Source organism: Salvia miltiorrhiza, chromosome 7, assembly GCF_028751815.1.
Source record: "Salvia miltiorrhiza cultivar Shanhuang (shh) chromosome 7, IMPLAD_Smil_shh, whole genome shotgun sequence".
NCBI lineage: Eukaryota > Viridiplantae > Streptophyta > Magnoliopsida > Lamiales > Lamiaceae > Salvia > Salvia miltiorrhiza.
This window is the reverse complement of record NC_080393.1, coordinates 5629437-5657130: the sequence shown is the minus strand read 5'-3', so window position 1 is coordinate 5657130 and position 27694 is coordinate 5629437. Positions and strand designations below refer to the sequence as shown.

The window sequence follows — 27694 nt, the reverse complement described above, 5'->3', positions numbered from 1 at the left end:
AAGTCGAAACGACACGTTGGTGACAATGTTCAAAATGAAAGCAATGAGACAGACCAGCTGATTTATTCCAAAACTACATCAAAACAGCAGCTGGTAAAGAATCACATGACGACCTATTTTGTTTCCAATCCTTCCACACACAGAATTAAATTTATGAAAAAAATAAAAAACTCTTCAAAATATAAATGCCATCTGACCCCATCATAGAAGTCACGGGACCTTACTATGACTATGAGATGTCAATTTCTGTATAAATCTCAATTTGTAGTTACTTTGGAAGTATTTGCATCCCTTTTTTACTATAGGAATGAAAATTGCATCTCATCATATATTTTTCAAGATTTTATGTTATCATTTGTGGTGTTAAGTGATAGATTATAGGGTTAATGGCATGTAAAACGACCACGAACTTTGAGCGAATTTTGGTTTTAATCTCTAACAAAAGATTCTGTCTGTAAAATCATGAACTTTGAAATTTTCTGATTTTGACTACGGAATAAATTTCTGACGACTTATGTGACATTTTTATCTATTTCCTTTAGTCATTTTCCCCCCAAATCTTCTAATTAAATGCCCTAATTATCAAAATCTATTTCATTTAATCATTTAATTTCTTCCAAAATTTCTCCAGAGTCGGAAGCATTCAAGTAAGAAATCCTCAACTATTCGATGGAATCATCGGTGAAATTCAGGTCGTTAGTAATTAAGAATCATTTCGGCAATTTCCTCTAATTGCTTTGATCTTATCTTTCATCCTATTATTATAATAGCTCTATTTATTTCTAAATTATTTTGGCATCCAGTGGAATTCTTTTAATAAGATGCAAAATTCTTATTTTTAAGTTAAACGACTTCGTTTTGTATTTTTAAAAGAACGACGTCGTTTTTGTGGCATCTTCGATTAAGTCACGCTGAATTTCAAGCTGCCAACTAAGCCTATTTTTGGCTGGAAATTTATCTCGTAGTCAAAATTAGAAAGATTTCAAAATTCGTGATTTTACAGGCAGAATTTTTTGTTAGAGTTTAAAACCAAAATTCGCTCAAAGTTTATGATTTTACATGCCATTAACCCTACAATACTATGTATATTTGACCACAACAGAAGTATATATGTAGCTATTAATTGAGAATTCAACATCGGTTAAAATAATTATACATGAGAAACCGTAAATGAAATTAGAACCACCACTAATATTGCTCTTGACTAAAAGTCATTGTAATTGGTAGAATGAATTGTTGCTGCTGCTAGAGGCATATCTTGATTTATAGGTCGCGCTCTTCTGAAATTTCTAATTATTAGTATATTTTCCCAAACTCGCATAAACCATTGTATTTCCTCCCTTCTATTAAATTAATTCTTTTTTTAGATGTCTCAATATATAGTTAACTTTCTTAATTAGAATTATATTAAAAAAATATTACTAATATTATCTTATCCATATTATTTGTGAAAATGATATATAAAATAGTAAATAAGAACAAAAAGATACATATAAATTATATCTATATTATTTTCTAATTTGTTTGATATTGGAGAGTGACTAATTTCATAGGACTAATATAAGTCAATCGACAGAAAGGTTCCAAAACTATGAGAAATAACTAGTTATAGAGGTGTATTTTCTTGTTAGATAAATAAAAGTTTAAAAATCGCATCACAAGAATTCAAATTGGATATCTTTGATCTCAAGCTTCAATATAGAATTGTTTACTTAATTAGATATATAGCACATTATTACGTATATAATTACAAATAACTATCGAACATAATATCCATATACTGATTCGCCTCTTAGCCCAAGAAAATAATTAGCCAACACACATATATATACTCAAGATAATTTTAGTAGAAAATCTCAAGCAAAAGTTGAGTATCATTCGACGTATTAAAAACCGAGCGACGACAGAGGTAAATTAACAAAATCCCCCCAAAATTAAAGTCGCAAACATTTTATTCCAAAGGTATTTAAGTACATACCATTAATCAAACAAAACTGCGAAATCTAATTAATTAAACCTACCCTAAATTATACCTAAAATAGACAGCGATCAGCAGCAATTCACCGGCGGCAGATCGGAATCCGCCGTCTGCTTCCTAAAAGCCCTACTCCCGAAGAAGAAAAACCCGACGGCATGTCCGGCGACGGCGACCACAAAAACGCCGCCGTTGAAGGACATGATGGCCAGCATGACCAGATAGGCGAGGCCTATCCTGAGCGAGTACATTAGCGTCTGCAGCAGCCCCGCCGCCGGCCGCTTCTCCTTCAAAACGCTGCAGTGGGAGAACCACTCGACGGCGACGGCGACGGAGAAGATGACCGCCAGCGCCAACAGATACATGCCCAGATGGTCGCGGCCGGGCCACCCGTCGAACAGAATCTCGGTGTCTCTTTGCCCCAGAAGAAGGTCATGTGCATCATCATGCGCCGCCGCTGCGTCGCCGGTGCCGGCGGCGCCATGCCTTCCATGTGCCCACCACCGTTGTTCATTTTTTGTGGGGATTGATTGATTGTTTGTGGCTGAGAAATAGAATGGGGCTAAGGTTGTTGTGATCATTAAAATAGTGTGATAGTACACTGCATTTATTTTTGGTAGTACAAAAATTTGTTTGTGAGTTTGTTAGGTAATAAGTTATGTGTACATGTTTCCTATCCCAAATTGGGTGGATTGATTGATTTTTCAAACGTCAATTTAACCTATTTAAGATTAAACCCACTGTTGGTTGGATATTTTTAGAGGTTGGAAAAAGATTCAATTAATTGATCAATCCATTACTTGTTGTTTGATTTGAGTAACGAGTTAATCATTATTAATGATTTCTTTTGATTGTTAAACCAAACACTTAATATATAAAAGTAATGGTTATTGTTACCGTACCACTCCTTTTATTTGATTTCTTATCTTTCAGTTCATCTACTTGAATCAAACGAGTAATAATTGGTTGGCTCGAATATATCGAATAAAATGAGGGAGTGTTCAAAAATTTAACCGGAGAAAAAATCTAGTTTAATTAATTAATGGATATCCGATCGAATTGGTTTGAAATGGAATTGATTGGCTAAATTGACATCATATTTCAAAGTGAACACTATTATTAGTAATGTTATACTTCATCCGTTTACCATATCGTTTCTATTTTGTGGAGAGAACATATTTTAAGAAAGTGATGGATAATAGTTGATGGTAGTAAGTATTATTATAAGTGGAGTTTGGATCTCATTATTATTATAAGTAAAGTTTTGTAGACTCTACTGCTATAAATGGAAGTAGATGATATCGTGAATGGACATGAAAACGATATCGTAAATGAAAACGATATCGTGAACCTAAAGAACATTAGTTTTACCATTGACACTATATGTGATTATAATTACAAATACGATATAATAAAATTGATATTTTCATTAAGAATGAACTAACTTTTTTTAACCAAATAACGAACTAATGTACACGATGGAAAATTAAAAAATGGTTGCAAAAACTAATACTCCCTCCGTCCGTGAATTAAAGCCCCATTTACTGTTGGGCACGGAGACTAAGAAAGCTGAAAAAGGTGTTGTAGGTAAAAGATAAGGGTAGTTGTTTACTTTTTGCTAATCTTTACTTAAGAAAGATGTATAATCGGCTGATGACTCCAGATCTGCAAATCGGAGCTCAATTACTATATTCCTCATACCTGCAAATATTACACGAAATTATACTAGATTAATCAGCTGAAAGCAAAAACTAGATTCATCTCACGAGAGTGAAAGCAAAAAAACAAATAAATAAATGAATGAATCATTGCGCATCGATTCAGGCCGGAGCTCAATTAATCAGCTGATGAGTCCAGATTCAGGTAAAATTAATCAGCTGATTAATCGGCTGAAAGCAAAAAGTAGATTATTCATCTCACGAGAGTGAAAGCAAAAAAACAAATAAATAAATGAATGAATCATTGCGCATTAGTCAGCTGATGAGTCCAGATCTGTAAATCGGAGCTCGATTAGTGATTGAATTTATGGTTTTTTGTTGTAGGAGCACGGGAGGGGGAAGGTGGTGGAGACGGTGGCGGAGATACATGACCGGCACGACGCGGCGAAGGAGATCGAGAGGAGCCTGCTGGAGCTGCACCAGATATTCCTGGACATGGCGGTGATGGTGGAGGCGCAGGGGGAGCAGATGGACGACATCGAGCACCACGTCGTCAACGCGACGCAGTACGTCGACGACGGGACGAAGAGCCTCAAGGTGGCGAAGGATCACCAGAGGAGCAGCCGGCGGTGCTTGTGCATCGGAATCATACTGCTTTCCATTTGAGAGAGAAAGCCTAAATTAATAGACATAAATTTATTTTGCATTAATTAAGGATGAATACTTAAATCTATAATTAAGTAGGTTAAAAAATTAGGTGGGATAATTAATGGCAAAGGGTAGTAATTTAAAGTAAAGAGGGAGGGTAAAAGGGTACAAAAAGGCAAATGGGGCTTTAATTCGCGGACAAATATTTAGAGGCAAATGGGGCTTTAATTCGCGGACGGAGGGAGTACTACTTCTAAATCTTAATAAAGCAACGATCTTGATTTATTGTTGGACTAACTTATAGATTCTTGTCCTTTTACTCAAAACTATAAATCGATATTTGAAAAGTGAAGAATTGGGAATAAGTATGTAACGGTCAAATCCCGGCTAGCTTTTTTACTTTGGAATTAGTTACAGTCAATTATGAATTTTTGAGATTCTCAAAAATAAAAAATGAAATTTTTAGTGAAGAGAACTTAGATTTACTTATTACTCCCTCCGTCCACTAATTGTTGGCCTACTTGCCTTTTTGGTCCGTCCACCAATTTATGTCCTCTCTATTTTGGGTAAGTTTATATTCATATTTTAATCAAACTTGTGGGTCCCTTTAATAAATTGTGGGTCCCTTCCTCCACTCAACTAATAAAAATACACTTTTTCTTAAAACCCGTGTTTTGCCTCCTAGGCCAACAATTAGTGGACGGAGGTAGGGCTGGAAAAATATACCGAAAACTCGGTATACCGGCCATACCGTACCGTAAAATACCGAATTTAAGGTATACCGATTTTTTTGGTAAGGTATGATACCGTACCGAAGATTTAAGGTAAGGTAAAGGTATGGATTTTCCAGATACCGGGGTATACCGGCGTATACCGTTACCGCGGTATATATCGGAAAAATCAATAAATACCGTATTAAAGGTATATACCGAAACACGGTATGATACCATATTACTGGTATACCGGCATATACCTAATATTACTGTATATACCGGTGATGCGGTATCATATCTTATTATGATATACCTTAATATTCGGTATATACCGATAATATGGTACAATACCTTATTCTGATATACCGCAGTTGTCCGTATATATTGGTATACTGAAAATCGCGTATATATCGTATCAAAATCTATAGTTGTAAAATATATAATATATATTTTTATGTTTATATTTTTAAAAATATTTATAAATTATCTAAACATGTTTTAAATAAATAAGTTATCAATTTTTTACCGTATTGAATTTTATCGATTTCGGTAATACCGATTATTTTGGTATACCGTTAAAGTGCGGTATACCGTGAAAGTACGGTATACCGAAATTCGGTAAGGTATACCGAAATAAAGGTACGGTAAAGGTTTTGTATATTCTCCATACCGTACTTAAGGTATACCGAACTAAGGTATACCGTAGGAAAAGGTAAGGTAAAGGTATGAATTTTCTCCATACCGGAGGTAAAGGTAAGGTATAAGGTATGATCGATTTAATAAGGTATACCGTACCGTACCACCCCTAGACGGAGGGAGTACTATAATTCCCAAATATCTTTTCTTTATTTTGATTCAGTTGACAGTACAAAATAAAGTACAGAAATGGAAATAAACAATTAATCTTTTAGGATATTATTTGTGGAATGAAAGGACATACTTTTGACTTTAGTATTCATAAATATGTAAGGGGTATAAATGTCCATAAAACATAATAGGTACTTAATTCATAAACAAAAATTTAGAAATAAATGGGTACTTAATCTGTGGATGGAATGAGTATTATTTTTTAGTTGAAACGTATATACAATACTCTCCCCCCTCTCCTGAATAACTTCATAAATTTTCTTTTTGAGACGTCCTCCAAATAACTATTTATCAATTTTGGAACATTACCCCACCACTAATAATACTTTATTTTATTCTTATTTTTCAACCTTTTTATCATTCTCAATACTAATTATACTTTTCAACCTTTAATCATTCTCAGTACTAATTAACATTTTTTCTTCACTATCATTATCAATACACTTAACTATTTTTTTCTTAAAATCTATGCCGTCCCCTACTAGGAAGTTATTTGAGAGGGAGGATGTATTGTTTTTATTTAAATCTAGAATGGATATATTTTTGGAACCCAAATAGTCGTGATTTTTTTAAAAAAAAATTATAAGAGGTATCAATTATATAAGCAATTTGTATAATCAAATAAGTAACCGGCAGACAGACGAGACCAATTAGATCAATTAATGAAATTTCACATGAATTTCTGACTATTATCAAATATCGAAAAGATCAATTAGATCCAGATTCTGCACAAGTACAGAGTTATTTTTATAATTTTAATTATCAAATACAACGTAAAATTATTTTCTGTCAAAATTCAAAAAGTTTTTTTTTTTTCTTTCTGAATGATAAATCAAATTATCAACAAGTTCGCCTATCCAACCAAATTACTTCCACAATCATAGCACAGTTATAAATTATAGAGTGAATAAGTAACCTAGAAAATAATAATTCAAATCCATATATCATTAGATAGGTCAAAATATCGAATTAATGTTCATGCCAAATGACATATTCTCCATGAAACGATAGATAATATACAAAGCTTGGACACTTGAATTATTATCAAAATAAAAGAGAGTGCGATTAATTAGCAGGTCAAAGGTGGAAGATCCGATGGCTTCTGATAACCTAACTCATCTTCATCACAAACCCTACTCCCAAAAACCAGAAACCCTAGACTGTATCCGGCCACCGCAGCCGACAAGATTCTGGCGTCGAACGACATCACGGCCAGCATCACGACGTACGCCGCCACCATCCGAATTCCGTAAAATGCTGTCTGAATCAGACCAACTCTAACATTGTGGTGGTCTGAAAATTTGCTCAAATAAGTGGTGTGTGACATCCACTCTACCAGCAGTGACATCATGAAAACTATGGCCAAATCTATTATGGTTAGATATAAATTTTCTGAGCCTTGTCCAAGGGAAAATGTCATGTGGGATGATTCCATGATTTTGATATTTGAAAAGTGTTGGAAACAGAAGAAACTGAAGTAGTGTTAATTAGCGGTTAATGTGTTTTGATTATTATAGAGGAAATGAGAAGGTTTTGAATTGTTGAAGAACAAGATTGTGGTAGTACTAAGTTGTTTGTGTTTGTACTACCTAAATATCTACTTTTTTTTTATTTGGGGGAAAGGGACCTAAATATCTACTTTGATGACTATTTACACATTCTTGGAATTCTTGTTGCTAAATGAGTAAAAGTCATACTTGTGCCTCTTCATGAAAAACAAAATCAACTAGTTGAGATTTAATTAATTCACATTTACAAATCTATAATTACATCTGTAACCGAATCGATGAGGGACTTTGATTGTGCATTCGACATTGAAAACTATTTTGCGAGAAGATTCGAAATCTAAATCAAATTTTGGATGTGATGGATCATTTGTTTTAGGAACGTAGATGAATTGATTTGAGCAATCTGCAGCAAAAGTAGTTTGTCCCAAAAGTATGCGTCGATGTTGACTTCCACAACAATCAAATCCAATAATTTTCTTCACTTCTAATATCGCTCCTTTATTTAATGTACTACGCACCTTATTACTACTTGTTAGTACAATTGCGATTTAAAAAGTACTATTCTTTTTTTTTATTATTATTATTTTTAGGAAAACAAAGTACTAATATTATATGCATAATCTAGACAACGAAAATTAATACTCAAGATCATATATATTTAATGATTATACCATAAAACCAATCTAATCAATTAGACTTATCTGATGATTACTTTTTCTTTCCCTTTCGGATTAACCAGAAATCCATAATGGCGCTATATATAAATTGAAGCATATTGTGAGTCTGTGACAACGCGGTTGAGTTCCTTAATTTAGTCGTATATTAATGTGGAAATCCAGGTATTAATCAAATAAAATAGAGAAGATGCACATGAAATTGTCAATAAATTGTACTAATTTTTTCTTATTGAATCTAATTATAAAGTGTAACTCTTTATTTGAGAGTTACACAATCATAATCTCAACATTGTGGCTAGTGGTATTTTCCCTTACCCAAAAAAAAAATATTATTTCTACAAATTGTATGATCTAGATTTGTAAAATCAGTTGAAATTTAATGAAATTAAAACTGAAATGTACATCGGATAAAAAAAAAAATACGTGAGCGGCAGGATTCGAACCTGCGCGGGCAGAGCCCACATGATTTCTAGTCATGCCCGATAACCACTCCGGCACGCTCACTTCATATTTCCATGTGTTTCCATTTTTGTTATATAAACACAATTATATAAATAGTACTCCCTCAGTCCACAATAAGTTTGATGTTTTTGCTATTTTCGTCCGTCCATAATAAGTGTGATATTTCCATTTTTAAAAATATACTTTTATAGTTTTACTCATATTCACACTATTTATAAAAAAACCCATCTCACAACCATTTATTAATTACCTAACAATTCAATCTTGACGGGACCTTTCTCTACTTTATACACATCTTCCAATATTTTTTTAAAACTCGTGTCCTCTCATCCACACCACACTTATCGTGGACGGAGGGAGTAACTAATTATACTTCAGGCTTCAGCTGGAATTCCACTTGTTTGACTTTCCATGCATTGGTCGTTTTTGGTCGACTAGCTATAAAAGTGCGTACATGTATTATGTATATAAGGTTCCATTCCACCCTGAGATCATGGTTACTTCATTCCCAAGAGGAGAAATATCAAATTTTGCTACACATAAATCATAATTAGGCGGCCTTAAATTTGAAATTTAACCAATGTTGATAGTAGTTTCACATCTACTCGCACTTCACCTAACTTAGGTGCAATCACTATGGAATTCGAACTCATAACATTTCAACTACAAATAGGAACACAAAATACCCTTTTCCCCAGCAAAGATTGACGAAATTCACATCTTATGTAACCATATCAATGGAAAAACTAGTATGTTGGAAACATTCATTTCCTATAATTTTCAGTTTCACCAAAACTAAAAGAAAGCACATAGCAATGCTCATAGTTAGTCCTCTTCAAATATATACAGTAATACAGATCGATGAATGAGAGAAAGGGGCGTGCTGCCTGTGATGAAGAAAGTGAAGTTCTAAATCAAGAGCAGAAAAACATACAAACATGAATTTACATACGATTTTAATATATGCAGTCACTTTGTCTAAAATATCTTGTCACGGGTTTGTTTAATCTACAACTAGAACAGTAGAGGTGCCATATTCTCAGATAACTATAGCTAAGAGAATATGACCAACACCTTACTGCATTCCGGCTGTAGCTATGCATAGTAGAAAGACTGGAACTACAAAATACTATAAGGGCCGTCAAATGTCAGAACATGAACAGCAACACCTCGTCAATCTTCCCTGACATTAGGTAAACAGATAGAATTGTTGGCAAATAGATATGATAAAATTTGAAAGGGGTTGAAGAACTTCAGAATATTTGAAGGGAAATAATTATCAAAAGAATAGCTCTTTTTCCACTTTCGCAGACAACCAAAAATAAAGACAGGACACGGTCAAGAAAACTTCGCTTTAAGATGAAGCATGATGAGCAGCACTTACAAGGGTTAGTATTAGAGATGTTGCGATGAAGTATTTGGAACGCTCAGGTGTGTAGGTAATTAGCGGCCATCATAAGTTCCAGCGTGAGCTCAGGTTCAATGTGGAACTCAGTCTCCTTGCCACTACAAACCAAAGGCCAAATTGTCATCATCACTAATCATACAAAAATCCATGGATTAAGGAATAGAAACTATTATTCTACCAATTGGTGCGAGTGCTCACACTCCATCATCAAAGAAACCAGAATACAATGAGTAATTAGTACTCAGAATTTGCTACTACAGTTAGACTGGAAATTTTAAGCCCCATCAACTATATTGTTTCTTTCTCAGGTTTTCATCATCTCCACCCAATGTCCCAGAGAAATGACATCTCTGCTCTAAAGAACATCATCACAATCTTCTAATTCCATCCAATAGATTTTCCCGTTAGGTTGATATAGTGTATAATATATGTATGCACGCACATATGATCTACATCCAACAATTTATCACAAGAACAAATTGACATCCTTTAGTACCTACGCTTCTACCCAGCATCTGCCAAGCATAAACAATATCTAGACTCCATGTGACTGCCACTGCTCAACCACAACTGTCGCCACCAATACAATATTAGATAAAAACTCATCAGGATTAGGTTACTAAGAATCCCCTTTTCCTTGCCTCAATAAAAAACAAACTCTCCGCCTGACTACATTATCATACATGAAGCATCACTTGAAATCATCCAACAAGTCATAAATTCAAAAACATACACTCTTTTCTTAGACCTAATATGATCGTATTAGAGCAAAGGCAGAATTAAAGCTCATACTACAGCAACTGTCACCATCAACATAATAGTAGCTAAAAGATCATCAGTATTGAGTTACTATGCATCCCCCTTCCCTTGCCTCACAAACAAACAGAATCTCCACCTAACTAGTTCGTCATATATGAAGTCATATATGAAACATCACGTGCAATCATATCAGAAGACATAAATTGAAAAAGAAAAATAATGTCTTCTCAGATTTAACACATTATTATTATACTAGCAAGTTAAATTTAACAACGCTCATAATTTCACTCTGCCAAACTACAACCAGTAATTTTAATTTGCAGGTATGACTGGAACTTTTGAATATCCTTAAAATTGAATACATTGATAATATAGGAAGGGGGCAAACCTAGCATATTGAAGAGACCAGTAAAAATACTGGCAGATCTTCTCCAGAATGGTGGTGCTTATCTCCGGAAAAGTCACCTTTCCGTGCTCCGTTTCGGAAAAACCACCTATAAACACGCAAACAAAGACAAGAAATCCAGACAATTTGAAACCCCCAAATCGAAGAAAATCTCAAGAATTCATGATTTTGTTATCAATCTATTAGATGGATACGACTCCTCTCTCAGTTGCAAAACAAGAAATATACATAAACTCACAAAAAAAAATGCAAAAACTACCAATCAACTTCCAACTTTGAACACTAATCTCAATATCTTCATATTCACCCTAGCATCACGAAAACTCCTCCAAAAACGACATAAAACGCATTGATAGGCACGGATTACATAGTTCAGCAACACAAGTAGTTTTCAATTTCAGAATTTCAGAAACGGCAGACCTGGAGAAGTGAGCATGTTGCGGATCGTCTGAGAAACCATAGCCGCTTTCTTGTCGATGACAAATTCAAACCCCTCGGCGCTGATCAGCATGACTGTATCTTCCTTCTTCATCCCGGCGGCCGATTAATCGCCGATCAAGCAACTGCTTCTCGTGGGTCGCAAATGAGAGATTTGGTGGGATTAGTGGGGTGGATAACAACGATTTGGGAAAGAAGCTTTTTTTATTCATTATTTATTTACTACTCCATCTTAATTGTGAGCTTATCCCTTCTGTTGGAAATCAAATCCTCTCTACCGCACCAAACTACGTGTCACGTTTTATATTTGATTTGTTTTTTATGCTAATAGAGTTTGATGTTACAAAAATTATTTATTGTGAAAAGGGTAGCACTTAACAGCATGGGTAGGGCCAATGAGGCCTAAACTCCACTTTTACAAAGGTTTTGGATTCAATCCAAAATAACAATTTGGCCTGCGTGCGACTAATTTTCACAAGACCTCTCATAAAATAAAAATATTATTTTTATATTTAATTTTAATATCTACGTAGATATTTGAAGATGGCCTGGCTTATATATCGATCTGCCCATTAGCAAATCGGGCCTATATAATCAATTAATCAATTAATTCTATAATTATGAATTCATTTAATAAAATGATAAATTTATTATAATTTTTTTATAATTTAGAGGTTTCTGATGATTTTTAATAGATCGAATGTAATAGATTCAAATTATATAGGATGAACAAATCCATATTTAGATAACAAAATTTAATAGACGCAATTTTACTCTTTTAATATAATAATATTCATTTTGAAGAGTTTGAGGCAGTAGTATATAGGGGAAAATGCATAATTAGCCTATAAAATAAATAGTATAACATATAAAGCCACAAGTATAAAACTATAACAAAAATAACCAATTTGATATGAAAAGACAATTGTATCCTCTTTGGGGCCCTCCTCTCTCTTCTCTTTTATTCTCTTCTCTTCTATCCTCTCTCTCTCAGTATTTTGAGAAAGAAGAATACATCTAAGCCTTTAGATTAATTGAATCTAACCGTCCATATCAAATCTTTTAAGTGTCATCCGTTTTTTTAATTAAGGCTAATTGTGTAATTTTGTTTTTTTAATTAACTGTCTCTCATACCTTTAGGTTGACCGAATCTCAATATTGTTTTTTGGATTTAGTTATGAAGATACCATAATTAATTTTATTTATTTATTACTTAATCATTCCTCTCTCTTTTCTTTTCTTTTCTTTTCTTTTCTTATGAAACCGTTCTTTTTTTCATTAAACTACTTCAATTTTAAAATTTGAATTAACGAATATTAAATGAATCTGTACAGATTTCACTGAATTAATTTATAAATCTTCTATTTATTTTTTTACGGTATAAATTTCACATAATTAACATATCTTTTGAATGACATTCATTAAAAAAATCATTTACTTCGTAATTTTTGTACGTTTATTCAAAATATTTCATGTTAATTATTTTATTTTATATCAGTAGAAAAAAATCTAATATTTTGTACAATTCTCAATCAAACATCAATTATATTATGTAACGTATAATCTCAATTATTTCCAGAAAAAAAAAAACTCAATTATTTAATTTAGATGTTCGTTATTTTTTTTATGTTTGTTCGTAACTTTTTTACGCTAGTTCCAAATGTTTGACGTTAAATATTTTTACAATTCTCAATCAGATATCAACAAATTCGATTTTTTTTTTAATATTCCTAATTTTGTTAAGCTTAATCGAAAAGTTTTACATTAAATATTGAAAATTCTCAGTCAAATATCAATTAACAAAATTACATGAAATAATTTAATTTTCAATGATCAGAACACGATATTTACTCATACAATATTAATAATAAAAATGTTGAATAATATTATACATAAAATAGAATATGTAATGAACAATCACATTTTTTCAATGAATAAAACAATTTCTAAATGAATATAAAACAATATTTAATAAATAAAATACAAGGTGATGAGGAGTAATATATGTAGAGCAGAGGAATCTCTTTACCAGTGGAATCATGGGGAGCAGCGAAGTGGCTTTCATTAGAGAAATCGTACCCGCTAGAAGAATCATCCTCGCCAGAGGAAGCGCACCCGTTAGAGGAACCATCATCGCCAGAGGAATCACACTCGCTAGAGGAATCACACTCGCCAGAGGAGTCTCGCTCGCCAGAGGAACCACTTTTGCCAGAAGAATCACCAGAAGCGCGGGGAAATCTCCCGCGTAAAGATGAATTTACTATCATACCCTCGACCACGCAAGGCGCATGCGTGGGCGCTGATTTTACTATTTTGCCCTCCTATGTAATCTATAAATAAGTCATGAGCTCGTGCTTTGTAACCTACGTTATCTCTAATTCTCAATACAACAACAGTTTTCTCTCGTGTTCTAGCATTCCAATTACGTCTTTGTTCTTCTCCGATCGATCAAACTAGGTATAATCCGCGTCGTTTACTGCTGTCTAGTTTAGGTGTTGGTTCCTTGTTTCACCAACTGGCGCCGTCTGTGGGAAGTAACTGAGCTAGGATGTGAGTCTCCGTTCGCCGGCGCATGCAGATCCGAAATTGTGTTCGGATTTGCGTGCGTAGGCACCGATCGGGCCGATAATTCGGTCACCCAGATGAATTCGAGTCGGTTATCACGTTTTTCGGGCTGATTTGCCTTTAAGCTTCTGCGATCTGTGTTTATTTATGATTTTTGGTGCATAGGGAAAGGTGGTGAAAGTCGTAAATCGTGAATTTGGAGGATTTGTGTTTATTTACTGATTGATCGGTTTAATTGTATGCGAACGCAGGGTTTTCTTTGTAGAATTGGGGTTTTCCTTACAGATCTGATGTTTATACTGGTGGATTGTGGGGTAGTACTCTGTTTTTTGGTTGTGCCGTTGATATATATGTGACTTCCGAAATTCTGATATTATATTTTTACACATGCACTAAATTGATCGGCTGACTTGTGATTTTTATTGTGTTCGATTTTGCACCCTAACTTATTGTATGATTCAAATGTGATGATCAAGGACTGCAAGCCGGAACAGAACAAATTAACTTTACGTAACAAAATAAATAAATATATTAACTCAAAATAATTTTCTTCCTATTTTCAACTATGTGGATGACTATGAGACAGGCCCAGAAAGCAAATTTTTGGGCTTGGAGGTGGGGTTGAGTTAGTTAATTTTTCTCATCGTAATTTGCTCATTGGTTTGTAAAGTTTAATTTCTACATTCTTTTATTGAAGAAAAAATTTCTACATTTTCACATGCATTAAAACCTAGTCACTGGTTTACTTGGTTGCGTTTACTTTGATGGATAAATTTATCTATGAAAAAAGATGGATAACACAAATTTATGGCTTTAAATGTCTCTTTTCTTTTCCAACATTTGACACAAAAGAGATGCTCACAATTTTTCCTTCATTATTTTCACTTCAATGATGTATAATATTATCATACCAAAAATGGAGGGATAGTATTATCCATTTTTGAAGTGAAAATAAAGAAAGAAAAATTGTGAGCATCTCTTTTGTGCCAAATGTTTGAAAAAGAAAGATACATTTGAATGCATAAATTTGTGTTATCGATTATTTTCAATGGATAAATTTATTCATCAAAATAAACGCAGCCTAAGTATTTTCTCATGCTTAAAATTAGATTATACTCCCTCCGTCCATGAAAGAATGTCCTAGGAGGGAGTGGCACGGGTTTTAATAAAATGTTGTATAGTGTATTGAGAGTGGAAAAAAGGTTGTAAAGTGTATTGGGAATTGTGAAAAAGTATTAATAATTTATTGTGTTGTTTTAATTAATGTTATTTAAAGAGAAAATTGATGCTGCATATGCAAGGTTAAATTATTAACTAATTATCGTTTTATTAACCTCCAATTAAAAAGGGTTTTTAATTTATGTTTATTACAAATTCACTAACTATCAGAATGCAATAAATTAAAGAATCAGTAAATGACTTTTGAGAATAAAATAATGGCACGCATCCACTTTCATAGATAGAGGGAAAAGTTTACATTTGGGAACGTGCAGAGTTTCCCACCATATTTCCAAGCTACTATTCACTCCTAACACTATATAACTACAAACATGAGCAAAAAATTTACAGATTACTACTGCAATCAAAAAAAGCCTACGAGAAAAAAGGGAAGATACATATCCAAGCAGTACAACAACAGCAACCAATCTTCAAGATGGTACCAGCAAACAGGAAGAAGAAGTTGTCCATGGATCAAAAAAACTGTCTAGCACAATTCCTACTCCAAAATCAGCAGCTTGATGGAACTATACGTCACAAAGCTCAAAAAGAGGCTGCACAAATGTATGGATTAACCACAAGGTCAGTTAGAAGAATTTGGATGGAAGTAAAGCATCAACAATCTCAAGGTATTCCAGTGCATTTTCAGCAGAGAAGCAGAGGCATCATACATAAAGATAAGTGGAAAATTGATGAAGAGAAAATTAGAAACTTATCTGTTTTAGAGAGGTCTACTATCAGGAAGATGGCAAAAAAACTGAATGTAAGTAAGAGTTTGCTGGGCATTTGGATAAAAGAGAAGCTAATTAGGCCTCACACTAGTGCTATAAAACCAGCACTTAGTAAGGTAAACAAGCTTGCTAGACTCAAGTTTGCCTTGAGTCACTTGAGATTTGATGATGATACTTTGAAATTTCAATCTATGAGGAATGTAATCCACATAGATGAAAAATGGTTTTTCATGACAAAAACTACCGACAGATATTATCTCTTACCTAATGAGATAGAGCCACACAGATCATGTCAAAGTAAGAGGTTCATTCAGAAAGTTATGTTCATGTCCGTGGTTGGCAGGCCACACTTTTCTAGTGAAGGGGAATGCCTTTTTGATGGGAAATATGGCATTTTCCCATTCACAACGCAGGAGCCAGCAAAGAGAAAGTCAAAAAACAGGAGCAAAGGCACATTAGAGACAAAGGCCATTCAATCAATCACTAAAGAAGTGATAAAAGCTTGTTTAATCAATCAGGTACATGTTATCAGTGAAGTTTACTTTTTTCATACAAGAGCTATCAGAATTTGTTGATTCATCATCTAGCATTACAGATTATTCCTGCCATCAAGGCTAAGTGGCCAACTACCGAGCCTAAGGAAATCATCATACAACAGGACAACGCAAGACCACACATCTTAGCAACTGACAAAGACTTCATTGAAGCAGCAAACACAGATGGGTTCAAGATTAGTTTGATTTGTCAACCACCAAACAGTCCAGATACAAATATCAACGACTTAGGGTTCTTTAGAGCCATACAGAGCTTACAAGATGACAAGATGGCAAACACAGTGGATGATCTATTGAAGAATGTGCTCTCATCATATCAAGAGTTAACAGCACACACTCTAAACAATGTCTTTCTAACCCTACAAGGCTGTTACATAGAAATCCTCAAGGTAAAAGGTGGGAATGATTATAAAATTCCACATATGAAGAAGGGAAGACTCTCAAGAATGGGGCTACTGCCAGAATGCATTGAAGTTCCTGAAGTGCTAGTTAAGGAGAGTTTGGAGTACCTTATGCTGCCAGAGAATGAAACAGGTAATAACTATGACCTCAGTAGACTCACAACTCATTATGGCTACTAAGTAAGGAAGGTTACAACATTAGTTCATAATAGTTCACTGAATTTTTGTATTTGAACTATGTTGTTGAACTTTTGTTTTTTGTGCCACATTTTCCTCATGTAAATGCATATCTTCATGGTTTATTACAGTGTTGACATTGGCCATAAGTTCATAGAGGTTGCTACTAATATGACAGAGCTAATTAAGTCTCAGAAATCATTAAATGATTCATCATAGACTACTCTGCATATTTAAAACCATCCATCTAAGAACATTATAACCTAGTGAAGCACAAATGCCACAAGATATACTCACAACACCAACATATCATGACAAATGCCACAAGATATCGTCACAACACCAACATAGATTCATCACGGATCTCAGAAATCCATATGGATTCATCACAGATCTCAGAAAATCAACAGATCATATTCAGAACAACAGATATGATCACAGATCTCAGAAAAACCAACAGATATTTCATCACAACATATATCATCACATATCTCAGCAAAACCAACATAGATTCATCACAGATCAGGCAAATACATTAAAGATCTCACCAATGTTACAGATCTCGAATGTAATCGAGCATGTCCTTTTTAGAGGCCCAAGGCCCGCGGGTGACAATGGGGTACCGAACCAGATCCTGCCATGGGGATAGTGCATGGTCAAATGGATAGATTTCCTCAGTGGGACCTTCAACGGCCGGCGGCGGCGCCTCCAGAGCACGGACAGATTCCTCAGGTTTTTTTGAGTCAACGGTCGGCGGCGGCGTCTCAGTAGAACGCCGATTGTTGAAATTCTCCGAAGGCGATGAGTTAACGGCCGTGGGTGGCGCCGCCGGGCCATGGACATCGGTTGCACCACCGGGCTCCCCCATTTCCGTTTCTGGAACAACGGTATCATCTCCCATCTCCGTTTCTGGAACAACGGTATCATCCCCCAAATCCACCCAACACTCCTCGCCTGTAAGAGTATCGGAGGCAGGGGAATGAGGGGGTGACTGAGACATCGGCGGCGGCGAAGGAAAGGGTTAGGGTTTGAGAAGTGGGAAGAGAGGAAGACGGCGAGTGAGAGGAATTAGGGTTTGAGTTCAATGTGAACTGTGAAAATCGAGAGAGTGAGACTTTATCGATTTTGAGAGATTTAATGAGAAAGAGAGAGAGAGAGATTTAATTCGAGTGATTCACAGATTTTAATTCGAGAGAGAGAGAGATTTAATTTGAGATTGATTCCCAAATTTAATTACTTTGTTAATAAAGTAAGTTTAATGTGTGGGCCATATTAGGTTTTAGTGTAAATAAAATGAAAAAGTAAGGGTAAAAGGGGTATTGTCCCAAAATTGAAAAAAGTAGGACGTTCTTTCGTGGACGTCCCGAAATAGAAAAATAGGACGTTCTTTCGTGGACGGAGAGAGTATATTTTATCATCATCCATCATTCATTTTAAGAACATATAATTAAAATATATTAAAATTAGATTGAAAGTTAGATATTAGAAAGTTATAATTAAAATATTATATATATATATATAATATAAATATAATTCGATTTTCGATGTTATTCAATTTTTAAAAATTCGAACCGAAAATCTGAATTTTTATAAAAAATAATCAAATTTAATTAAAAAATCGAAAAAAATCGAATCATATTTTAAAATTTAGATCTGAATCCATTCGGTTATTAGTCATCCCTAACTGCAGGCTGCAGCCATATTCAAAGCAAATTGGGTGGGGCGGGTCGTGGTCCACCTAATCCATACCGCGTCCTCCATTTTTGAATGGAACGCCAATTTTTATTTATTTTTTGTTTATTGCCATTTGGACTCGGAGGCTTTCATAATTTTGACGCTGCCTTTAATTTTTCTTTTCAAAAATAAAAAATAAAAATCCCAGGTATTTCGTAGGCCGCTGAATTGACGATCATACCCTTTGTATGATTTTCACTTTAAAAGTTAAGTATTTGATTCTCTCAAAAAAAAATGCAATACCACTTAATTACAACGTTAGAGATCAGTGAATTTTTTTTTTCATTGGAAGCAAAAAAAATGATTTTATTATTATAATAATAATAATTATTATTATTATTTGTAAGAACATTTAATTCTTGAATACTTTTTTCGACTATAAGATTAATATGTAAGGGTGTCGATGTTTTAAAATACTCCCTCCGTCCCGTGGTATGTGAGACCTTTTTTTTGGGCACGGGAATTAAGAAAAGTGTGTTTAGTTGTTTAAGTGTAGTAGGTAATAAAGTGAAAAGTGATTAGTTTGTTATTCTATTTGTTTTATTCTTACTTTTTTTTGTAGATGGACTTTAATTAAATTCTGAATAATTTTAATTGCATTATTTTAATTAAATTATTTTAATTAAAATATTAAAATTTCGAATATTAATAATGTTAAAAAAAAACGCTCCTTTGGATACATCATAAAGAGTTCAGGCTATTTAATTAAATGCATAAAGTGAGTTGCAACTCACGACAAAAGCAATTGGAAACAAACAATTTCATTAATTAAAATTTGGAAAGTGGCGCCACTTTACAGATTGGGGTTTCCACCATTTTCGCCTAAAACAGTGCTTATAAATGCACTTTTGAGTTCAGCCTCTCTCTAATAAATGCACTTACACAGATCAACGCCACTACAAAATGAGCACAAATCTAACAGTCCAGAAGAGGAATCAAGTTGCACAATTTATCCTTGAAGGCAGCAAGGATGGTAAGCCAAGTAAAGGCAGGTACAAGGAAGCACAATTGAAGTTCAACATCTCTCGAGCAACCGTCTTTCGACTATGGGCTGCTGCAAAAAAACAACAAAAGAATGGTGATGTAATACATCTTGTAAGTGGTAAAACAACTAGACTTCATGCGAAGCACATTGAACTTGATCTTACCTTGCTTGTGAATATGGAATGCACTAAGAGGGGAAGCATTAGAAGGCTAGCACAAGGGTTAGGGGCTAGTAAAAGCACTGTCGGGAGATGGGTGAAAAGTGGAAAAATCAGAGCACATACAAGTGCCATCAAACCCGATTTAACAGCCACAAATAAACTTTTGAGGTTGAGATTTTCACTCCAATCCTTAGAATTGGATAGAATACTCAACGTCATAAAGTTCAAGGATATGCATAACACCGTGCACATTGATGAGAAATGGTTTTATATTACTAAGGGCACACATCGGTACTACTTGGCTCCGGGAGAGCCCGAGCCATATAGATCATGCAAAAGTAAGACATTCATTGGAAAGATCATGTTCATATGTGCTGTCACTAGACCATTGATTGCAGAAAATGGTGAAGTTCTGTTTGATGGAAAGATAGGGATCTTTCCATTCATAGAAAGGGTGCCAGCAAAGAGAAACAGTAGAAACAGAAATGCAGGCACGTTGGAGACGAAGCCAATAGAATCAATCACCCGGGAGGTGTATAAAGCTTGGCTAATCAATGAGGTACTGCCACGAAGAGCAGTTCAATGTTTGTTATGATCTCAGAATGAGAATTACTCATCATCATTGATCAAGTTTTACCTTTGCATTTGTATTCATTGAATGATGTTCATGCATAAACAGGGCACCCACCACTGTCACACAACATATATCCTGCATAAACAGGGCACACACCACTACACACATCATATATCATGCATAAACAGGGCACACACCACTGTTAACAGCATATATCATGCATAAACAGGGCACACACCACTGCACACATCATATATCATGCATAAACAGGGCACACACCACTGCACACAGCATATATCATGCATAAACAAGGCACTAAATACACATTACACAGGTAGTACCAGCAGTAATGACCAAGTGGCCAGAGGGAGCAAGCAAACGAATTGACATTCAGCAGGACAATGCAAGACCCCACATTCTAGACAATGATCCGGATTTCAGGGCTGCCGCAAGTAAAAATGGATTCGACATAAGACTCAAACAACAGCCACCAAACAGTCCAGATTGCAACGTGAACGACCTAGGGTGGTTTCGAGCAATACAATCATTGCAAGTGGAGACAGCATGCAACACCGTGGATGAATTACTACATGCAGTGACTGATTCATTCAATAGACTTTCACCTCACACACTAAACAAAGTTTTCCTTAGTCTTCAATCATGCTTGATAGAGATAATGAAGTTTAGAGGCCACAACAGTTATCGAGTACCTCATATGGGCAAGGAAGCACTAAGAAGGGCAGATCGCTTGCCAGTTAACCTAGAAGTGCCAGTGGAGCTTATTGAAGCATGCATAAATCATCTCAATGAAAGTGGAAGCAGTGATGGAATGACAGATATAGTGCAGAATCTGGGCCTAGACATAATCGAGAGTGCTTAGAAATGTAAAGCACAGATCACAGAAGGGTTACAAACCCCAATCTTTTGTAAAGCACAAATGCACAAATCACATTAGGGTTATAAACCCCAATCTTTTGTAAAGCACATATGCACAAATCACCTTAGGGTTACAAACCCCAATCTTTTGTAAAGCACAAATGCACAAATCACCTTAGGGTTACAAACCCCAATCTTTTGTAAATTTCAGATCAAGTATGAATGAGCAAATCTCAGGTTTAATTGAATATCACCTCATCATTGATTTTTATCAAGGAATTTTAGGAGCTCATCACATTGTTTTTCAGCAATAGCATCGCACTTCGCCCACTCTTCCGTCGATGGCTTCCACGGGAAGTAAACAGGGGCGAAATCAGAAGGAGATTCCTCTTCTAATTCGGATCCAAGTGTTCCGCCATCACCCTCGCCGCCAGCGAGCCCACCATCCGCAGTAACCTCTTCCTCACTGTCCAATGAAGCCACCTCTGGAACCTCTACCCTCCCATCGCTCACGTCCGTCATCACAGGGGAAGGTTTAGGAAGGAGAGACGGACGCGGGATATAAGGTGTAGGGAGACGAGGGTTCCTCAAATTACCGTATCTCCACGGCTTAGTGAGGCTTTCCCCGCCGCCGGCGAGCCCACAAGCTTCCTCGAAACCATCTGTGTTTGGAGGGAATCGAGGGTTATACAGAGGGGTGGGGGAGCGGCGAGGGTTATACAGATGGGTGGGGGGGCGACGAGGGTTATACAGAGGGGTGGTGAGGCGGCGAGGGTTTATCCATCCATTTTCGCCGCCATCATCGTCGCCGGAAAGATTATCAGCCATAGATTTAGATAGGAGAGAGGGCGGCGGCGTAGATTCAGAGGGGAGAGAGGCAAAAATGAAGAGAATAGGGTTTGTGGAGAGAAGAATCGAGAATAGGCTGGAATAGGTATCGAAATTTAGGACTTCAAATAATTTTTAAGTGTTAATTAAGGTCCCCTAATTTTAAGTTAATTATTGCCAAAAATGGAAAGGTCTCACTTACAGTGGGACGCCAAAAATAGAAAGAGTCTCACTTACAGTGGGACGGAGGGAGTAGTAAATAAGATTTATATGCAAGGGGTCGACTATAATATAAAATCGTTGAAATTCAATATTCACAAGAGGCATAAATAATTAATACTACTATTCGACTTGATTATTATGCATTCGGGAAAATGTGGGGTTTTGTTTTTGGAAAACGAAAATGTGGGTATTTATATTCTTTTCGACAATGAAAATTGTAATGTGGTTTAGGGGAACAAACTAAAAAAATAGTTTAAAAGATGTGTATAAAGTGGAGAAGTGATCCATAAAATTTTAATGTATTAAAGATTTAGATTTTTATAAATATTCAAGATGAATGGGATTTAAAGTTACTAGTATATTTCTTTCTAAACGATGTTTGTAAACGAATGTTCGCAAACAGGTGAAAGATGAAATGCTAGAGCTTAGAAAGGGGCAATAAAGTCAAAACACGTGGGGCTTTGAATCTTCGATATTAGTTCACACTATTACTTTATTCCTTCATTAAAAAACGCGCAAAGCCCGCCAATAAAAGCTGCTTCTCCAACTGTTGAGAAATCTTTTCATTCCTCATTTCCTGATCAACTTGAACGGCTAAAACCTCAGCAAATTCTACGAAACTCACTCAAATTTCTCTTCAGAAGGCGTGGATCTTAATGTGGAGCCAAGCACCCGTGGCGATCGACGGCAGCGGAATGAATTTGTTGGCCAACAATTGGCTGCAGCGCTCCGGCAGCGGCGGCGAGTTCTCGTCCCGGAGTGCCGGAAGCGAGCTTGACTTGGCGGTTATGGTCAGCGACTTTTTCGAGATCGGAAGCGCCGGAGCTGAGTCGTGGTGCAGCAGCGACAGCGATTCCGGCTTATCAGACTTGGCTTATATGGCCGACCGGATTTCGGTGAGTAGTGTGTTTTCTGGTTTGCCGATTGTGAATTATTTATTCGTGTTTTGCGGTGCGTGTGTATGTGATGGTACGTTATTGAATGTGAAAGAGGCTTGGTTTAGATGATTGTGATGAATTGGACGACTAATTTATTTAAATTGGGAGATGGAATTAGTAGCTCTACTTGCAAAAGTGCTCGATTGATACGAATTGAACGTCGATTCGTTGCAATTGAAATTTGAATTGATATTACAACATGTATAGGTCTCTAGATGGTATTACTTGCCAGTTGCCATTATATGTAACCACAATGCAGACAAGATTTTAGATATTCTTCAAAACATGGCGAGAAGACTTAATTTTTCCATGTTTTTTGAGTAATAGTGGTGACTTAACATAGCTTTCACATGTAAAATGGATATTAAAAATCCATTCATAGAAGTAAATATAGTTGTTTGAATTCTCTTATGTGTTCAATTCCATGCCTCTCATTTTTCATGTCATACCGGTGGAATTCAAATTCGTTAATTGCACCCATCGTTCCATATGCAACATTGAATATTTCTTACATCGTTTACCAGTAGGCAGGGGCGGAGCCAGGGGGGTGCCCGGGGGGGCTAGAGCCCCCCCCCCCCAAATTTTGAAAAAAAAAAAAAAAATTTTTTTTTTTTAATAATATGTCTAAAAATGTTGTTATTATTATTATTATTATTATATTTGTATTTTAATAAAAAAATGTCTAAAATGTATTGAATGCCCCCAAAAAAATTTTTAGCAAATGTTTTGAACTATATTATCTATGAAAATGTTGTTGTTATTATTATTATTATTATTATATTTGTATTTTAGTAAAAAATGTCTAAAATGTATTGAATGCCCCCAAAAAATTTTTTAGTAAATGTTTTGAACTATATTATCTATGAAAATGTTGTTATTATTATTATTATTATATTTGTATTTTAGTAAAAAATGTCTAAAATGTATTGAATGCCTCCAAAAAAAATTTTAGTAAATGTTTTGAACTATATTATCTATGAAAATGTTGTTATTATTATTATTATATTTGTATTTTAGTAAAAAATGTCTAAAATGTATTGAATGCCCCCAAAAAAAATTATAGTAAATGTTTTGAACTATATTATCTATGAAAATGTTGTTATTATTATTATTATATTTGTATTTTAGTAAAAAATGTCTAAAATGTATTGAATGGCCCCAAAAAAAAATTTTCGGGGGCTACCGCCCCCGAACCCCCATTACAGTTCAGCCCCCCCCCAAAAAAAATCCTGGCTCCGCCACTGCCAGTAGGCATCAGTTTGTGTTGAGTTTATGATATTTGGAGTGCCATAATGAGAGAAAGCACAAACGTCCAAAGAGGTTAATTGTTATGTTAGCACACACTCAATATTGACTTGCAAACGAAGGGAAAAAAATATATATATTGGCTTGCAAACGGTTTCATAGGTCAGGACTTACATATCCATATAAAGTGCTTAGATTTATGATACAATTGTGTGTTTAACCCCTTAGCCTTGACACTAGACACTTTTTCATTAAGATTTGGCTAGTCGAGGAAGTGATTTTTGATTTGAACCTTTTCTACCTGTTCTACTCTTATGGATTTCAATTGCAAGGGACCTGGATCTGTCTAAGTTGGATTAATGTGGTATTACTTGTGAATAACCAAATAATAAGTACTATATCCCTAAAGTGGTCAATATCTGATTGAAATATTGCAATTAGTAACTTGATCACAATGTAAATGGTGGGAATTGATGTCTCCTTCCTATGATTTTTTATAATTGCACATCTATTCAACTCGAAGTTGACTTGTTGAAAGTGAGAAATGAGTCTCTTTTTCCTGCAATTAGCCATTTCATTAGAGCATTGTGTTCGTCCTTTTAACAGATTCATTTTTGCAGTTCTATAATCACTCAGTTGATCAGTATGAGAGCGACTTTTTGATGGTTGTCAAATCCTTAATTCTCTCAATATCTCAAACTTATCAAGTTGAGAAGCCAGATGCATGCAATGCTAGCTGCATTCCTTACTCTCTGGTGAAACTTCTACAATCTTCTGGTTATGATGCAGCATTATGTGAAACCAAATGGCAAAATGATGGCAAAGTTCCTGGAGGTATATATATATATATGTTTATCTACATGTAGATTTTAAGCATTTATATCAATGTTTGACATAGAATCAGCTGAGTTACTTTGAAATATGTCCAAAGTGTAATGAATTAAGATGTAGTAAAATGTTTCTAATTACTGTTCCATTCAATCTCTGGAAATGCAGGTGAACATGAATTCATAGATGTGATAGCTCACAACAAAGGTGGAGGAGCTGAAAGATACATCATTGATATTGACTTCCGAAGTCACTTCCAAATAGCAAGAGCCATAAAACCATACGATGTAGTTCTGAGCTCTCTTCCAGTCATCTATGTAGGCACCGTGGCAAAGCTCAAGCAGCTTCTTCAAATCATGGTCGAAGCTGCTAGGTATTCTCTCGAGCAGAACTCAATGCCTCTTCCTCCATGGAGGTCCTTGCCTTACTTGGAGGCGAAATGGGAATCGCCCTGTCAAAGAATAGTTAGACCTCCTCCTCCTCGTCCTCACGCTGCCCCCTCGTCTTTGTCTCATCTCCACTGCATTGCTCTACTACAGCGACTTAAGTCCGTGGTTCGGTCTGATATTACGAGAGGAAGGGAGTATGAATAAACTAGGAATAGATGGAGGAGATCTTGGATAAATTCTTTACTTCTTTATTCTTTTTCCGGCTTAGATGAAATAGCTTTTTTGGAAGAGGTTTATATTCATTTACAGAAGCAATCATAAAGATGAAGGTCTGGGACCCAAAATGTTTTTTCTGTCAAAGCGTCTGGCTCTATAGAAATTTATTCGTAACATTTGACATATGATTAGAAGCCATTTTATTGTTTTCTATACTTATAGTTTGTGACATTTGACATATGATTAGAAACCATCTTAGAATAAGGAACATTATATCAAGATATCTTGTTTTCGTAATGTGTTGTTGAAAACGTCCAATTTGTAAATAGTAAGAAATGTTAGATAAAAGTGTATATTGTGAGTGGAAAAAAATGTCTCACTTTATAAAAAAGTATACAAGGATTGTGGTGGAGTAGTGTGCCAAAATAGAAATGTTAATATTTTTATGAGACGACTCAAAATAACAAAATATTCATGTTTTTATGAGATGGAGGAAGTATCTTTTTTTTTATATTTCCCACTAGATAGCAATTGTATCATTAATTAAGATTAACTTGAATATATTTATAATTTTATTAATAAAAGTACAAAAGTTAAAAAAGACTTGCAACATAAATAGGATGGAGTACTTTGTACTTGTTACATTAATCTTACAAAACAGAAAACAGGATAGAAGGATAGAAAAACAACTGCACCAGCCTTAGACAGGATAGCAGGATAGAGAACAACTGCACCAGCCTCAACATTGACAAAAAAAAAATAATATTTCAGCTGTCATGAAAAGCACACTAAAACATCCTAAAACAACAAATTCCTTGTATGTATTTTTACATCTTTATAAGAGTAAGTAACCAAAAACACCATAACATAAGAAACAGCCACAAATGTCATCTCCCCTCACGTTTATAGAAATCATATCCATTGATCTTGATCTTGTTTCTTTCTGTACAAATCCAACATAAATATGGCACATGGGTTTGATGGCTTCCATCATCACCCTTCTCATTTCAAGAGTTATGATTCTATTAAGAAATGAAATATTTCTTGTTCAACAAATAAGATGAGACTCATTTTGAATTCAAATATTCATCTTCTAAAACTACATCATAATCTAAAGAAATGTGCAAAGAGAAGAAAGTTAAGATTAGGGAAATAGAGTGTTGGATTATAATTTCAACATTTTCCAACACTTCCTCAGCAATTCTCATACCTTCCAATGGAGAAACCAATTGAAATGTATGGATATGAGTCATTTAAAATCCACTATAAATGTGAACTTAAAAACAATATATCAAGCTGACATTGCCAAAAAAATCCCCAATTTTGAGTTAGATTCCTTGCTTGTGAGTGACTGTAGTTTCTATCTTCTTATCAGAGCTATCTATAAATTCCATATTGAAGTTCTCTCCAAAATATTATGTACAAATTTAAAATTATCAAGAAAGAAAATAAAACTAAGCAATCTAACATACTAGAATGAACACATACTCTAAATGATTCAATTTTTTATCTCGAAGATGAGATCATAAGAGAT

General features: G+C 34.9%; 6 protein-coding genes and 1 non-coding gene across 7 annotated transcripts; 4 read left to right on the top strand and 3 right to left on the bottom strand.

The window, feature by feature from the left end:
* Positions 1-1931: 1931 nt before the first annotated feature.
* Positions 1932-2579, bottom strand: LOC130991971 (copper transporter 1-like). The gene is given in 2 exon segments (XM_057916405.1): positions 1932-2388; positions 2391-2579. Coding segments are annotated over 2 exon segments (438 nt in total). The 5' UTR covers positions 2490-2579; the 3' UTR covers positions 1932-2049.
* A 681-nt stretch (positions 2580-3260) lies between these two features.
* Positions 3261-4299, top strand: LOC130993753 (syntaxin-related protein KNOLLE-like). The gene is made up of 2 exons (XM_057918790.1): positions 3261-3302; positions 4018-4299. The coding sequence occupies exons 1-2, from the start codon at positions 3261-3263 to the stop codon at positions 4297-4299; spliced, it is 324 nt and encodes a 107-aa protein (XP_057774773.1).
* A 4169-nt stretch (positions 4300-8468) lies between these two features.
* TRNAS-AGA (transfer RNA serine (anticodon AGA)) lies at positions 8469-8550 on the bottom strand. Its single transcript has one exon. It is a non-coding gene; the product is annotated as a tRNA-Ser (tRNA).
* An 851-nt stretch (positions 8551-9401) lies between these two features.
* LOC130991970 (uncharacterized) lies at positions 9402-11858 on the bottom strand. The gene is made up of 4 exons (XM_057916404.1): positions 11502-11858; positions 11064-11169; positions 9893-10014; positions 9402-9691 (listed from the first exon to the last, which is right to left on the bottom strand). Exons 1-3 carry the CDS (start codon positions 11611-11613, stop codon positions 9936-9938), a joined length of 297 nt encoding a protein of 98 aa, XP_057772387.1. The 5' UTR covers positions 11614-11858; the 3' UTR covers positions 9402-9691; positions 9893-9935.
* A 3880-nt stretch (positions 11859-15738) lies between these two features.
* LOC130993752 (uncharacterized) lies at positions 15739-17168 on the top strand. Its single transcript, XM_057918789.1, has 2 exons — positions 15739-16551; positions 16629-17168. Exons 1-2 carry the CDS (start codon positions 15739-15741, stop codon positions 17166-17168), a joined length of 1353 nt encoding a protein of 450 aa, XP_057774772.1.
* A 2634-nt stretch (positions 17169-19802) lies between these two features.
* On the top strand, positions 19803-21498 carry LOC130993751 (uncharacterized). The gene is made up of 2 exons (XM_057918788.1): positions 19803-20603; positions 20953-21498. Exons 1-2 carry the CDS (start codon positions 19803-19805, stop codon positions 21496-21498), a joined length of 1347 nt encoding a protein of 448 aa, XP_057774771.1.
* A 1554-nt stretch (positions 21499-23052) lies between these two features.
* Positions 23053-26375, top strand: LOC130991969 (uncharacterized). Its single transcript, XM_057916403.1, has 3 exons — positions 23053-23440; positions 25348-25561; positions 25724-26375. Exons 1-3 carry the CDS (start codon positions 23201-23203, stop codon positions 26146-26148), a joined length of 879 nt encoding a protein of 292 aa, XP_057772386.1. The 5' UTR covers positions 23053-23200; the 3' UTR covers positions 26149-26375.
* The last annotated feature ends 1319 nt before the right edge of the window (positions 26376-27694 follow it).